Raw genomic sequence first — 12,023 nt, 5'->3', positions numbered from 1 at the left:
CGTTCAGGGGCGAACCCCCTGCATCCAGAACCACTGACAGGTTCTTGAGTCGTAGTGCGGCGGATAGTCGAGTTTTCCCATGTCGCGATCGCGATGAGCCGCACGCTTTGGAAAAAGGCGTCATGGCATCCCACCGGCGCTACACCACGGTGAATTCGCTATGGGGTAGACCGGAGGCCGCGCAGCTCCGATTGTATCACAATGCTGATTCTGATGACGAGACGGTAAAGATGGCAGTTTTGTGTCTTGTCGAAGGGGATCCCTGAATAATTCAGGCAGGTGTATCCGCAAGTTCAACCTGATGTCTTGAGATATTTCATTGTAAGACAGATTCACTGATGATGGGCTGGATTCCATGCCTCATGGACCTCCCTGTTTTCCTCGATGAGTGTGGAGCAAGAAGGGAGGGGCCGGGGCGGGGCGGAGCGGCGGAGACGGCTGACCTGGGAGCTCCCGCATAAGAACTTCTTCTTGAGGGTTAGGCTTATCTGCGGGTCATTTCAAGCACTTCCCGCATAAAATCCGGTATTACTGGCGTAGGAAATTCTTAGTTTACCCTGGTCAACGCTTTTCGGTTGGCTTTTCGTGGCGTGTAAGTAGTTAGTCCCTGCAGCTTTACTGTATCTTCAAGAGCTTTTCTTCAATCAATCGTAGCATAGGTAGGGAAGAGCTCCTGGTGCCTGAAAAGCTTGCGATCACAAGATAGAGTTGCCAGGCTCAAAATCCAGTAGCAACTAGCCTGAAGCAAGTCATACCTGCCCCTGGAAAATGTCGTCGACCAATGCCGCTCTAGTACAATGAGGCATGGGACAGCAGCTAAATTTAAGCATACACACCATGTTCCTCCCGTGATGGGGCTTCATGCAACAAGGTTGTATACATGCTTGCAGCTAAGCCCGCGGAGCCTCACCGTGCAGGTGATATTTGACAGGTGCATCGGATGAACCGCCTCGTCTAGTGTAGACGCCGATTACAGCGGCACACGATCGGTCTTCGCCGGCTTGGCTTGCCGCGTAACCTAGAGAATGCTACTCGAAGAGATTCATGAGTGGTCGTGTTTCTAGAGACGTTCTATTTCGTGTACGGATTCATTCTCTAGACAGCAAGAAGATAAATACCTCGATGACTTCCGGTCCAAAGCTGATATCGGCAAGCACAGCTTCTCTACCTTTGCTCATCACCACATTCTTTTACCGCCTAACTCCAGTCATTCTTGCACAACACTCCTTCACTCACTCATTCACTCATTACCCCGTTTAATTGACGCCAAAAACCGTAATCATGAACAAGTTCTTGGCCAAAGCGATCATCGCCCTCGGTGCATCTGAGGCAGTGCGCGCAGCATGCACGAACCCGTCTGTCCGAAAGTCTTGGTATGTCTACTTCTGAACCAACGTGTTGGAGAGATGGAATATGGCTTACAGGAGGAAACCTTCAGGTCTGCCTTGACTGATGGCGAGAAGACTTCGTACATAAGCTCGACGCTTTGCTTGATGGATGCTGCCCAGGCCCCTGCCAAGACCGGGTACGCGGGCTCCACGACTGTCTGGGAGGAGCTCCAAGCTGCCCATGTGTCTCAAGCTCAGTTCATCCACTCCGTCGTAAGTCTTCTTTACCTGATTCCCTATGGCCAAGTAGGGACATCGATGACTGATATGCATTTGGTCTCCAGGGGGCTTTCCTGCCGTGGCACCGTTGGTACATGACTGTCCAGGAGACCCTTCTCCGCAATGAGTGTGGCTACACTGGACCGATGCCGTAAGTCATGCTCTACACCAAACAACTTCGACATCTGGTTGCTAACCAAGAGAAGGTACTGGGACGAGCAAGCAGAACAGGCCGAAGGCCCGCTGGAGAGCGCCAGTATTCTGAACGGCAGCGCCACAGCTGGCTTCGGTTCCACCACTCTCGACGAGAACGGCTGCGTCACTGACGGCCCTTACACCAACGTCAGACTGACTCTCGATACCGAGCTGAACCGCGTGGAGCCCGTGTGCCTGAGCCGCCTCTTTAAGCAGAACCAGTACGAGCAGACTGCCCAGAAGATCATCGACGCTTGCTTGGCCTTGGACAACTACGTGGACTTCAACAACTGCCTGGGCGCCTCCCCTCATACCGGCGGACACTACGCCATTGGCGGCACTGTAGGTGACACCCTTGCTCATGCGTTCACCCGATCCTTGTGCTGATACTGTTTCTCTGTAGATGGATGACCCCTCTCTCTCCCCTGGAGACCCGCTGTTCTTCCTCCACCACACCAACCTGGACCGTATCTGGTGGCAGTGGCAGGCTCAGAACGAGTCGCGCTTGACCGACATTGGTGGTAACAACGTCGCTGAGGGATTCTTCTGGTCCAGCGTCCAGCCTTCTTCTCTCGGCGTCAATGCTTTCCTGCCTTACTTCAACGACAACGGCAACACCACCACGCTTGACCACGTTTTGTGGATGGCTGGCATTGCTGAGAACATCACTATTGCCGAGGTCATGGATGTCAACAGCGACGCCATCTGCATAGAGTACCAGTAAGAGGCCGTTGAACATTCAACCCACTTGGCAATATTTCATCTCAAAACCAGCTCGGTTCCTATCGGGCTTGAACTCTGGATTCAGTTCATACAAAGAAAAAGGGGCGGCACAGGTATTTAGCCTAGTCTGTACTTCATAACTACATTGTCATCATCTTGCGTTCGTACCATTTTCGTGTGATAAATTCGTCCGCCTTTGATCAGCAGTTTCGTGGGATTTACTACTGGGAAAAAACAGAGTATCGGACACAATCCTTGACTCAATTATCACCAGCTCGACCCGGTGCTATTCGAATGTCCATGTTCTGCTGGCTTATGCCAAGATAAGCAGCACCTCGATACCGAGCGTGATTGACACCTTTTCCATATAAACTAGTGCGGCTCATACAATTGGCTAAGGACATTTAACAATGTATGGGGTCGCGTCAAATGTAGCTTACTAAAGTCTAATGTTTAGGTTTAGAATGTAGTTTGGACGCGTTAAAATGGAACCTCTGGATATTTTCAATCTACTTTGACTAGTCGTACATCCCCGCATTTGCACCAACCAAAACAAACAAACCCAAAAAGCAAATTAACCTATTCGACTTTGTGATGTTCAGAGGGTTTGCCTGCCAGCAGGAACGTATAGGGTTTCTGTACTGTTTTCCTTAATTAGTAGAGGGCACAGGTCAAAGTGCCCATATAGTGTTTCCAGAATTGTGCCCGCATATGGGGTGAATTTTGCCGTAGTCTTTTTGCGGGGGGGCTGCGTCGTAACTACAAACTCAAGCAAATTAACCTATTTTCCTTCTTCCTCGATGGTAGCATCCACAACCTTGGCCGCCAGCGCATTGATACTCGTCCGCGGATCCAGTAGGTCAACCATACTGATCTTAGACCCAAGCGCGTTATGGAACCAGCTGCGCAACTCCGCTGCAATTAGACTATCAACGCCGTGCTCAGACACGGCGCGGGATGCGTTGATTGCCGATTCATCCAACAGCAACATCGTCGCCACCGTGCCCGAGATGCTCGCCGTGACGAACTCTAGCGCCTTCTCACGCAGTTCGCCCCGTTCCGTCGTCCCGGGTGCCGCCGCCACCGTAGCTCCCACGGCCTCGTTAAACTTCCGCCGCGTCTGTGCCGTCGCCGACCGGCCGTCTTCAGCATTCCCAGCCGACCCGCCCGCCGTCTTGTCCCGTCCATGGCGCAGGGCATCGTAGAAACCACGCATAACATGCGACACACGCCCATCGCTCCACCACCGCGGCGGCGCTGCGCTGCGAATTCCCGCTTCCACATCTTGCTGCTCCTTCGCCGCCATATGCGTCGGGTCCATGTATGTCACATACGTAGCGGCGGCCAGGGGGTCGAAGGCCACGTCCTCGTGAGGTAGGAATGCCGGCTCCAGCAGACGGAGGAAGTGGCTCTCGGGCATGGTGAGGACTTTGTTCCGCGCCATGAGCTCGAGTGTGGTGTTGTCGGTGCTGAGGTGGCCGACGTCGTTGACGAGACCAAATTGGGCTGCGGTGGCGGGCAGACCCAGTCGGCGACGATAGCGCGCGAACTGGTCTTGAAAGTTGTTGGAGGCTGTGTATGCGGACTGAGTTGCAAAGCTGAGGACGGAGAGGATGGAGGTGGTCATGACGAAGAAGTCGAGCGGGAGGGTCTTGGTGGCCTCGTGTAGGTTGCGGGTGCCGAGGATTTTGGCTGCGAGGCCGTCGCGCCAGCCATCGAGAGACAGACGTTCGAAGGAGATGTCCTGGTAAGACACGGCGCAGTGAACGACGCCCTTGAGAGGTCGTTCGGCGCGTGTCTTCTCAATAGAATCTGACACTTGATCCGGCTGGCTGAGGTCACACCTAAGCGGCCGGATACGCACGCCGCGTTGTGCCAGGGAGTCGATGAGAGTCTTCGCCTCGGGAACGGCAGCTCCTCGGCGGGAGAGAACTACTATGTCTCGCGCACCGCGGTCCGCCATCCACCGAATGATGGATCTGCCGAGCCCGCTCAGCCCACCGGTGATGACATATGACGCTTCAGGATCGAAGCTGACGCTAGGGTATGCTGGTATCATGCGAACCGGAGCCGTGGGGTTCTGGAACGTCACCACCAATTTGCCAGTGTGCATGCCCTTGGAGAAGTTGAGTAGGGCCTGGTCAAGCTGAGAGACGTCCCAGGGGGTCAGAGGGCGGACAGCGGCGATGCGGCCGGCACGGAGGTGCTCGTCTACGGACCGCATGAGATCACCACCAAGTTCCGGGGCTGTTTCGACGACATGACCAAGATCGAAGGATGAAAAGCTGGCACCCTTCTGGAATAGCTCTAACCCAATACCGCGAGCGTTGTTGACATCCAGCCGGCCAATGTCAATTAGGTGGCCGAGGGGTGCCAGCGCTTTTGTCGTTTCGTATAGCCAGTCGCCCTGTGCGGTACTTAGAATGATGTCGAAGCCGCGGTTGTCGGTTGCGGATATGGCACGCTCCAGCTCCGCAGAATCGCGCGCTTTGAAAACGTGCGAGGGCTTGAGACCGACTGTCTCGACGAGGAAGCGTATCTTGTCTTCCGAACCGGCCATGGCGAAGACATCAGCGCCCTTGGCCCGCGCCAGCTGTATAGCCCCAAGACCAACACCGCCGGACGCAGACTGGATCAGCACCTTTTGCCCCTGGCGCAGGCGTGTGAGGTGCTCAAATGCGTACACAGCAGTCATGTACACCACAGGAAGGGTAGCGAGATCAGTCAAGTCATCGCCCGAGGCAGCTTTCTGTGCAAGACGCGCCGGCACGCGGGCGTAGTTGCCAAAGTGCCCCTTTCCAAGCCCGTATACCCGGTCGCCAGTGATAAAGCCGGAGTCGGCGCCGGCGGCCGTGACAATGCCGGAATACTCGGAGGACAGGTTGTTGCCATCGAAGCGGCCTGTGCAGAGCACTAGGTCTTTCCAGTTGAGTCCGACGGCGGCTACCTTGACCTCGATCCAGTCTCGCGCCAGCGGCTGCCGACGCAGCTCTGTGTCCGGACGGAAGTAAAGTGAGGTAAGGATACCCGGCGTCTCAAAGGCGGCCCGCACCGGACCCTGGCCGTCGAAAGGCAACATCTTGGCGCCACGGGTGGCTGGTGTTACGAAGACATCAGAGTACGCGTCTAGCTCCGGCTCAGGGGTCAACCGGCTCACCCAGAGACGGCCGCTGTGCCAGTCAAACTCCCGGTCCTCGAAGCTATCGGGGTCGGAAGGCTGTTGGAGAGTTTGCTCGTAGTCTGCGAGAACACGAACAAGCTCTTCTAGATCGTCTTCATCACCAATGTTGAAGTTGTCGGCATCCACGTCGACTGAGAAGAAGCGTCCTGTTGGAGCTTCCGTGGAGATGGTACGAAGTAGGCCGCTTACCACGGCGCCGTCCGGGCTTCGACCCTGGGCCATGCCAGAAGACGTCAACCACACCATAGTGGACGTGTGATGAGCTAGATACTTGAAGATGTCCAGGCGATTCTGGTCAGCGTCCAAGAGAAAGTTCTTTCCGGTCAAGAACGCAACCACGCGCGCGTTATTGGGTACATCCATTACCACAGCGTCGATTGAAATGGTCTTGACCGACAGGCCACGGCGTTCCAGTGTGGATGAAAGGCGATTCAGGAGCGGTGTGACACCCTCATCTCCGTGAAGAAGATGAATGACTTGGGGCCCAGCATTCAACTTCGCAGGAACGGGCTCGATGAGAGTGGATATGATCACCGTCGAGTGAGTCGAAGGGTGAGGATAGTCGTCGAGTACGATCTCGCCCCCTGAGAAACCGGACGCACGCAAAGCGGTATCCCACTCCGTATTACTCAAGAAGGGGCCGTCAGTCCGACCATCAGGCACGGCATGCCAGAATCCAGCCTGCGCACCGCCGATGAGTCCGACCCAGGCGCTGTTACGGCTTTCGGTGGCCTCGACTAACATCAGCTTACCACCCGGACGCAGCAGCTTTCGGATATTCCCCAAGGCTTTGGTTACAGATGAGGCGGTGTGTACGGCTTGGGATGCGATGATGAGGTCGTAGGCTGCCGACTCATAGCCTTGCTCTAAAGGATCCTGTTCCATGGCAAGAATGGAGAACTCGACACTGCCGTGATCAGCAAGCTGAGATCGAGCCTGCTGTAGCGCGGTGTCCGAGACGTCGGTCACCGTGTAGTCCTGGTAGCGCTTGAGACCCTTTGTGCTACTCAGCGCGGCTAATACGACGCGCGCCGTGTCGCCATTTCCACCCTTGAGTTCCAAAATTCGGAGGTTCGGGTTGGTGTGGCTGATGAGGTCAAAAAGACTGGTTAACTGGGGTTGCGCTCCGGTGAGGAACAAGCTCTTGTCATAGAAATCCGCAAGCAGACCACCTTCCGCCAGGATTTCATCGCCAGTTCTACGATTTTGAACCATGTCTCCCAGGTTATCGTGAAGACGCCGCAGAGCCTGTGCCTCGACAGCATCGCCTGTGTTCTGGTACGCATCCTTAAGGGCCTCTTGACGTTGAGCAGATGACAGGTTCTTTGCCTTGGTGATGGTATCTGCTTGGCTCCCCTCTACGAGTCTCTTTATCCACGCGATGTAATCGTCAACCGGCGCTGACGTATTCGACACCGCCTTTCTACCAGCGATATGGGTTTCATACATATCGACGGCAACTAGGGCTGCCAAGGTCTCCAGATGGCCGAGCAGCGGCACAAGGGCAGCATTCTCTGGTGGTGGTGGGAGCAATGCGCGAGCCTGACGGTTGCTCAGAGCGCGAAAATCGGGCTTATACACCATGCGCGTGAACGGGCTGGAGAAGGCCTTGGCTTGTTCAGTATCGGAAGACCGGTCTTGAAGGGCGTAGCTGGTGCAGCGCAGGTTCTTGACGTCAATCATCAGGCCACCCGCGGGACCTTGAAGTTGAAGCTGGATGTACGCTGACCGGAGACCACGGAACTCGCCGTGGGCGATGGCAGTGCCCCAGTCCCTATCATCAAGGTCTCTTCCGGCTCGAACATGGAGCTCCGAGACGTGGGTTGGCACGAAGGCGGTGGTGGCTCGATCGGTCTGCCCGCCGTGGCAGGCGACGAGGCCAAGCTGGATCATGGCGTCCAGCGAGGCAGGGTGTATCGGGTAGCTTGACTCTCCTCCCTTGACTATTCCAGATGTCGTCTTGAGGCCCAACTTGGCGGAGACCAACCCCTTGTCTGGAGCAGCACGCATATCCGAGAGTGCCTGGAAAGCTGGACCGTACCCGAGGCCGATGGCCGAGAATGTCTTGTACCAAGCACGCGAGTCCACAGCCCGGGACTCATCGGCTGAACTGATGCTCATCTCACTCGTATTCGCCGCTTCCATAATGTCAACTCGGACCTGCCCAGTGCAATGTTCCGTCCACTGGTCTGAGTCGCGCGCAACAGAGCTGACCGAAAAACTAGCCCACGTCGGCTCGCGTGCCGTTGCCTGGTCGGGGAGTTCCAAGCTCAGCATGACCTCGATCCCGTGCTGGTCCTCGGGGATCTTCAGGGCTGTCTTGATGTCCACGTTACGCAGCGAGTATCCCGCAATGGGCAGAACATCTGGGGATTCCTCGTGAATTTGCGACGCAGCCACCATCGCCATAGCCATATACCCGGCGGCTGGGAAGACGACGTCCGGAAGTAGACGGTGGTGTTCGAGCCAGGGCAGGTCTTTGAGCCGCAGAACGTTCCGGAACTGCGGCCTCAGCTTCGCGTTACCGGATACCTTGGACCCGATGAGGTCGTGTCGCGGCACGCTGCGGAGGCGGAACTCCTTGCTGGCACGGCCCTCGTAGTAGCTGACGGGCCCGTAAGTGTACTGATAGGGCGGGAGATCTTTGGCCATGACACCGTGGGCTTGAGTCCCTGGTTCATGATCGTCGGTTGCGTTCACGGCTACCAGGTCGATCTCGGCGTTCAGACCGAACAGAGACCCGGCGAGCTGTAGCATGGATACACGGCTGTCTTCACCGCGTTTCAAGGATCCGACGTGTGGTATCTTCTTGCCAATGCTCTTAGCGATTTGGTCAAGCGGGCTTTTCAGCGCGGGGTGCGGTCCGATCTCTACCAGCGCCCCAATATCCAGGCCTTCCAGCTCAAGAAGCTTGGTGACGGCCTCGGAGAATCGCACGGGGGACTCGAGGTTGGCGCGCCAGTAAGACGAGTCGGCCTCAGCCATCTTGTTTGGCGTTACGGATGACGTCCAAGGTACCGGAGCATATCGATGCTGCTTCTCGCGCAGTTTGAGAGTCTCCAAATGCTTCATGCCGCCCTCCAGCAGGTCTTGATACTGGGAGCCTAGTGCAGCCATGTGGTGCGAATGGTACGCATTGCCTCCTGTCTTAAGCAGCCGATTGAAGATGTTCTTCTCCGTCAGAGTTGCAGCAAGCTGTTGGACGGCCTCCTGCTCTCCAGAAAGCGTGACACTGCCCGGCGAGTTGATGGCCGCAATCTTGATATCCTGCTCAAGACCCCTCAGAAACTCGGCCGCCTCGTCACGACCCACGCCGACGGCGAGCATAGCACCCTTGCTCTTGTTGCGGGAGACAGCCACTCCACGGTAATACGCAATCGTGATGGCCTCGGCCGCGGTTATATATCCCGCAGCATACGCGGCAGCCATCTCACCCGACGAGTGGCCGACGACGCCAGAGGGACGGACGCCCCATGAAGCGAGCAGGTCTACAAGACCAATCTGGACGGCTGTGCATATGGGCTGCGAGATGTCGGGGGAATTAACCCGATCGGCATCGCAGTGGCCGGAAAGAATATCGACGAGTTTCCAGGAAGGTGAGCCACCTGGCAAGGAAGTTACAACATGGTCTAGATGTTCAATCGCAACACGGAAGGCGGCATATTCGAACAGCTGGGCACCCATGGCGTGCCACTGTGCTCCCTGGCCAGTGAAGACAAAGCCTAGACGTGGCGCTTCAGATGGATTGGAGGAGAATTTGAGAGCAGTAGCTTGCAGCCCTGCCGTAACATCATTTTTATCGATGATTCGGAATGTGCGTTGACCGAGCTTGGAGCGCCGGGCGCTGAGCGTGTAAGCGATGTCTGCCAGAGAGTGGCGGTTCGCAACGGAGGATAGGGCGGCGATGTTGGCATTCAAGGAAGTCTCGTTGTGAGCCGAGAAGGGGAGCAGAACAAGTTGACGAGTGTCAGCATCAGCCTTTCTAGTTGCTTTCGGTTTGCTGAGGATAGGAGAATGCAGGGATGGAGTCTCATGACTCCCGTTCCCGACACCGTTCTCTCCCGCGCCATTGGTGCCGTTGGTGCCATTCGTACCGTTGTGTCCGTTGTGGCCATTGTGACCATTGGTGTGAGAGTTGCCGTTGCTGGTGCTATTGCTAATGCTGTGCTTGGCCGATCCATTGGTCAGGCCGTTTCCATTAGCCACAACCTTGCCTCGGATACCTGGCTTGACGTAGTCTGGGTAAACAACGTTGACATGGTCGATGATACAATGTCCGATGGAACCACCGAAACCGGCAGACGTGACACTCGCCCGCCGCAGCTTACCCTCAGGCCAGGGGATGACCTCGGTGACGACCTTGGCTTTGGCCTTATCGAAGTCGATGCGGGGGTTCAGTGTCTTGACTCCAATACTGGGCGGAATCACACCCTCTTCGAGCGCTAGTACCGCCTTGAAGATACCCGCGAGTGCTGCCGCGCCCTCGGTATGGCCCAAGTTGGTCTTGACGGATCCGATCAGCAGCCGGTCCTCCTCGGCATCCGACCGTCCAGGGCCGAAGACTTTCCCGGCTGCCTCCACTTCAAGAGGATCACCAACGCGCGTACCTGTGCCATGGCACTCGAGGAATATCGTCTCCGAGGGCGGCAGATTGCCAGCATTGGCGTACGCCTTGCGGATGATTCCCTCCTGCGCGACGCCACTGGGGTGGGTGATGCCGCTTGACCGGCCGTTAGCACCGATGGCACTTCCGCGAACCAAAGCTCGGATTGGGGATCCGTCTCGAATGGCTGTATCCGGCTTCTTGAGATAGATGGCTGCAAATCCCTCGCCGCGGGCGTAGCCGTCAGCCGAGGCGTCAAATGTGTGGCTCATGGATGTGCCTGAGAGCGCGCCCAGCTTGTCCATGGCAATTTGCATGGCTGGGTCCATGATCCAGTTTGCTGTTGCGACGATTGCTGAGTCGCAGTCGCCATCGCGTATTGCCTGGATAGCGAAATGTAGCGCGTACAATGCCGATGTGCAGGCACTGTCGAGCGTGACGCTGTCTCTATGTTAGTGGTCACTCGGGAGTAACACATAGCGACACTTACCTGGGGCCGAGGAGATTGAAGATGTAGTTGATGCGATTGCTAAGAATATTGTGACAGACGCCCGTGGTGGCATGCGGTCTCGCATACTCCCAATCGCGCGTCTGTGCATACGCGTTATCGTAGGAGATGTCGGCAACGTAAACGCCCGTACGGGTTCCGTTGACGCTCTCCCACGTGTCACCAGCACTCTCAAACGCTTCATAGATGACCTCCAGAAGCTTCCGCTGTGAGGGATCCATGGTCTCGGCTTCAAGACCCGAGATGCCAAAGAAGGCGGGATCGAAGAGGCGCGGATCATCAGTTACCACGTATCCGCCCTTTGCTGCCGTGGTTCCGGGGCGTTCTGGGTTGGGATGGTAGAATCCTTTGGCTGAAAAGCGAGGCTCCGCCCAGTCCTGGTATCCAGAGCGCTTGTTGATAAGGAATTCCCAGAGCCCGGATGTGTCGCGAATGCCTCCCGCCCAGCGGCAACCTTAAGCATACCATTAGCATGCGATTTGAGAAAGTTGAGGGGAGGGACTTACCCATGCCCACGATGGCCACGGGCTCTGGCTGACGCGTCTCACTCATGGCGTTACTTGTTCCAAGTCTAGGTAGGGTTAGCTTGACTGTTGTTGTACTTTTGTCTTCTTGATAACTAGAAGACACTCAGATAATGTTAACTATGTCACACGTTGACGAGTGGCCCTCGATTGAGGCGCTGATGTCCCGCTTGTTGTTGGGATTGATCTGATGGATTGCAGAGATGAAAGAGTTGGGCATATAAACATTGAAAATGACATCCACGACTAACACTTCCTGGAAGCTAAGACCCCATGCTTTGCAAGATCTTTTAAAGAGCAACCCGCAGGCGGCACCGGCGGCTAGCGAGATAATACCTTTGAGCCAACACGAAACTCCTCGTTGCCGCACAGTGAAGTGCGTCGTCGGGGCTTCGACGAAGATCGTCGAAAGGACGCACTTCGCCGCAAACTCACATCACAACTCCTCGTCGGCCGTTCACTCGGCCGGGCGCGTGCATCACGAACAAAAATGACATAACGCGGGCAGATTCGTAGCGAGGCATTGATACGCGCGTTGCTACAAAATGAGCCGTGAAATATCGGCCGTTTGTACAATATAAGCAACCTATGCCCGAAACTTACATTACCCGGTTTTTGGTTGGTAATACCTATCGACTGATCAGAAACCAACGCATTGCTACATGCATAGTGGGGTTTGAGA

The 12,023-nt window shown here is 55.9% G+C and overlaps 2 protein-coding genes across 2 annotated transcripts; one reads left to right on the top strand and one right to left on the bottom strand.

Annotated features, from left to right (window-relative positions):
- Positions 1–1,281: 1,281 nt before the first annotated feature.
- On the top strand, positions 1,282–2,526 carry ustQ-8 (Tyrosinase ustQ; the record flags this gene model as incomplete). Its single annotated transcript, XM_036639809.1, has 5 exons — positions 1,282–1,373; positions 1,439–1,601; positions 1,673–1,758; positions 1,814–2,144; positions 2,206–2,526. The coding sequence occupies 5 exons, from the start codon at positions 1,282–1,284 to the stop codon at positions 2,524–2,526; spliced, it is 993 nt and encodes a 330-aa protein (XP_036494517.1).
- A 780-nt stretch (positions 2,527–3,306) lies between these two features.
- Positions 3,307–11,369, bottom strand: sol1-0 (Prosolanapyrone synthase; the record flags this gene model as incomplete). Its single annotated transcript, XM_036639808.1, has 3 exons — positions 3,307–10,750; positions 10,800–11,271; positions 11,324–11,369. The coding sequence occupies 3 exons, from the start codon at positions 11,367–11,369 to the stop codon at positions 3,307–3,309; spliced, it is 7,962 nt and encodes a 2,653-aa protein (XP_036493922.1).
- Between the last annotated feature and the right edge of the window lie 654 nt (positions 11,370–12,023).

The sequence above is a fragment of the Colletotrichum siamense genome (genome assembly GCF_013390195.1).
Source record: "Colletotrichum siamense strain Cg363 chromosome Unknown KSG_Cg363_contig05, whole genome shotgun sequence".
Lineage (NCBI taxonomy): Eukaryota > Fungi > Ascomycota > Sordariomycetes > Glomerellales > Glomerellaceae > Colletotrichum > Colletotrichum siamense.
The sequence above is the reverse complement of the archived record's forward strand: the minus strand, read 5'-3'. Positions and strand labels throughout refer to the sequence as shown.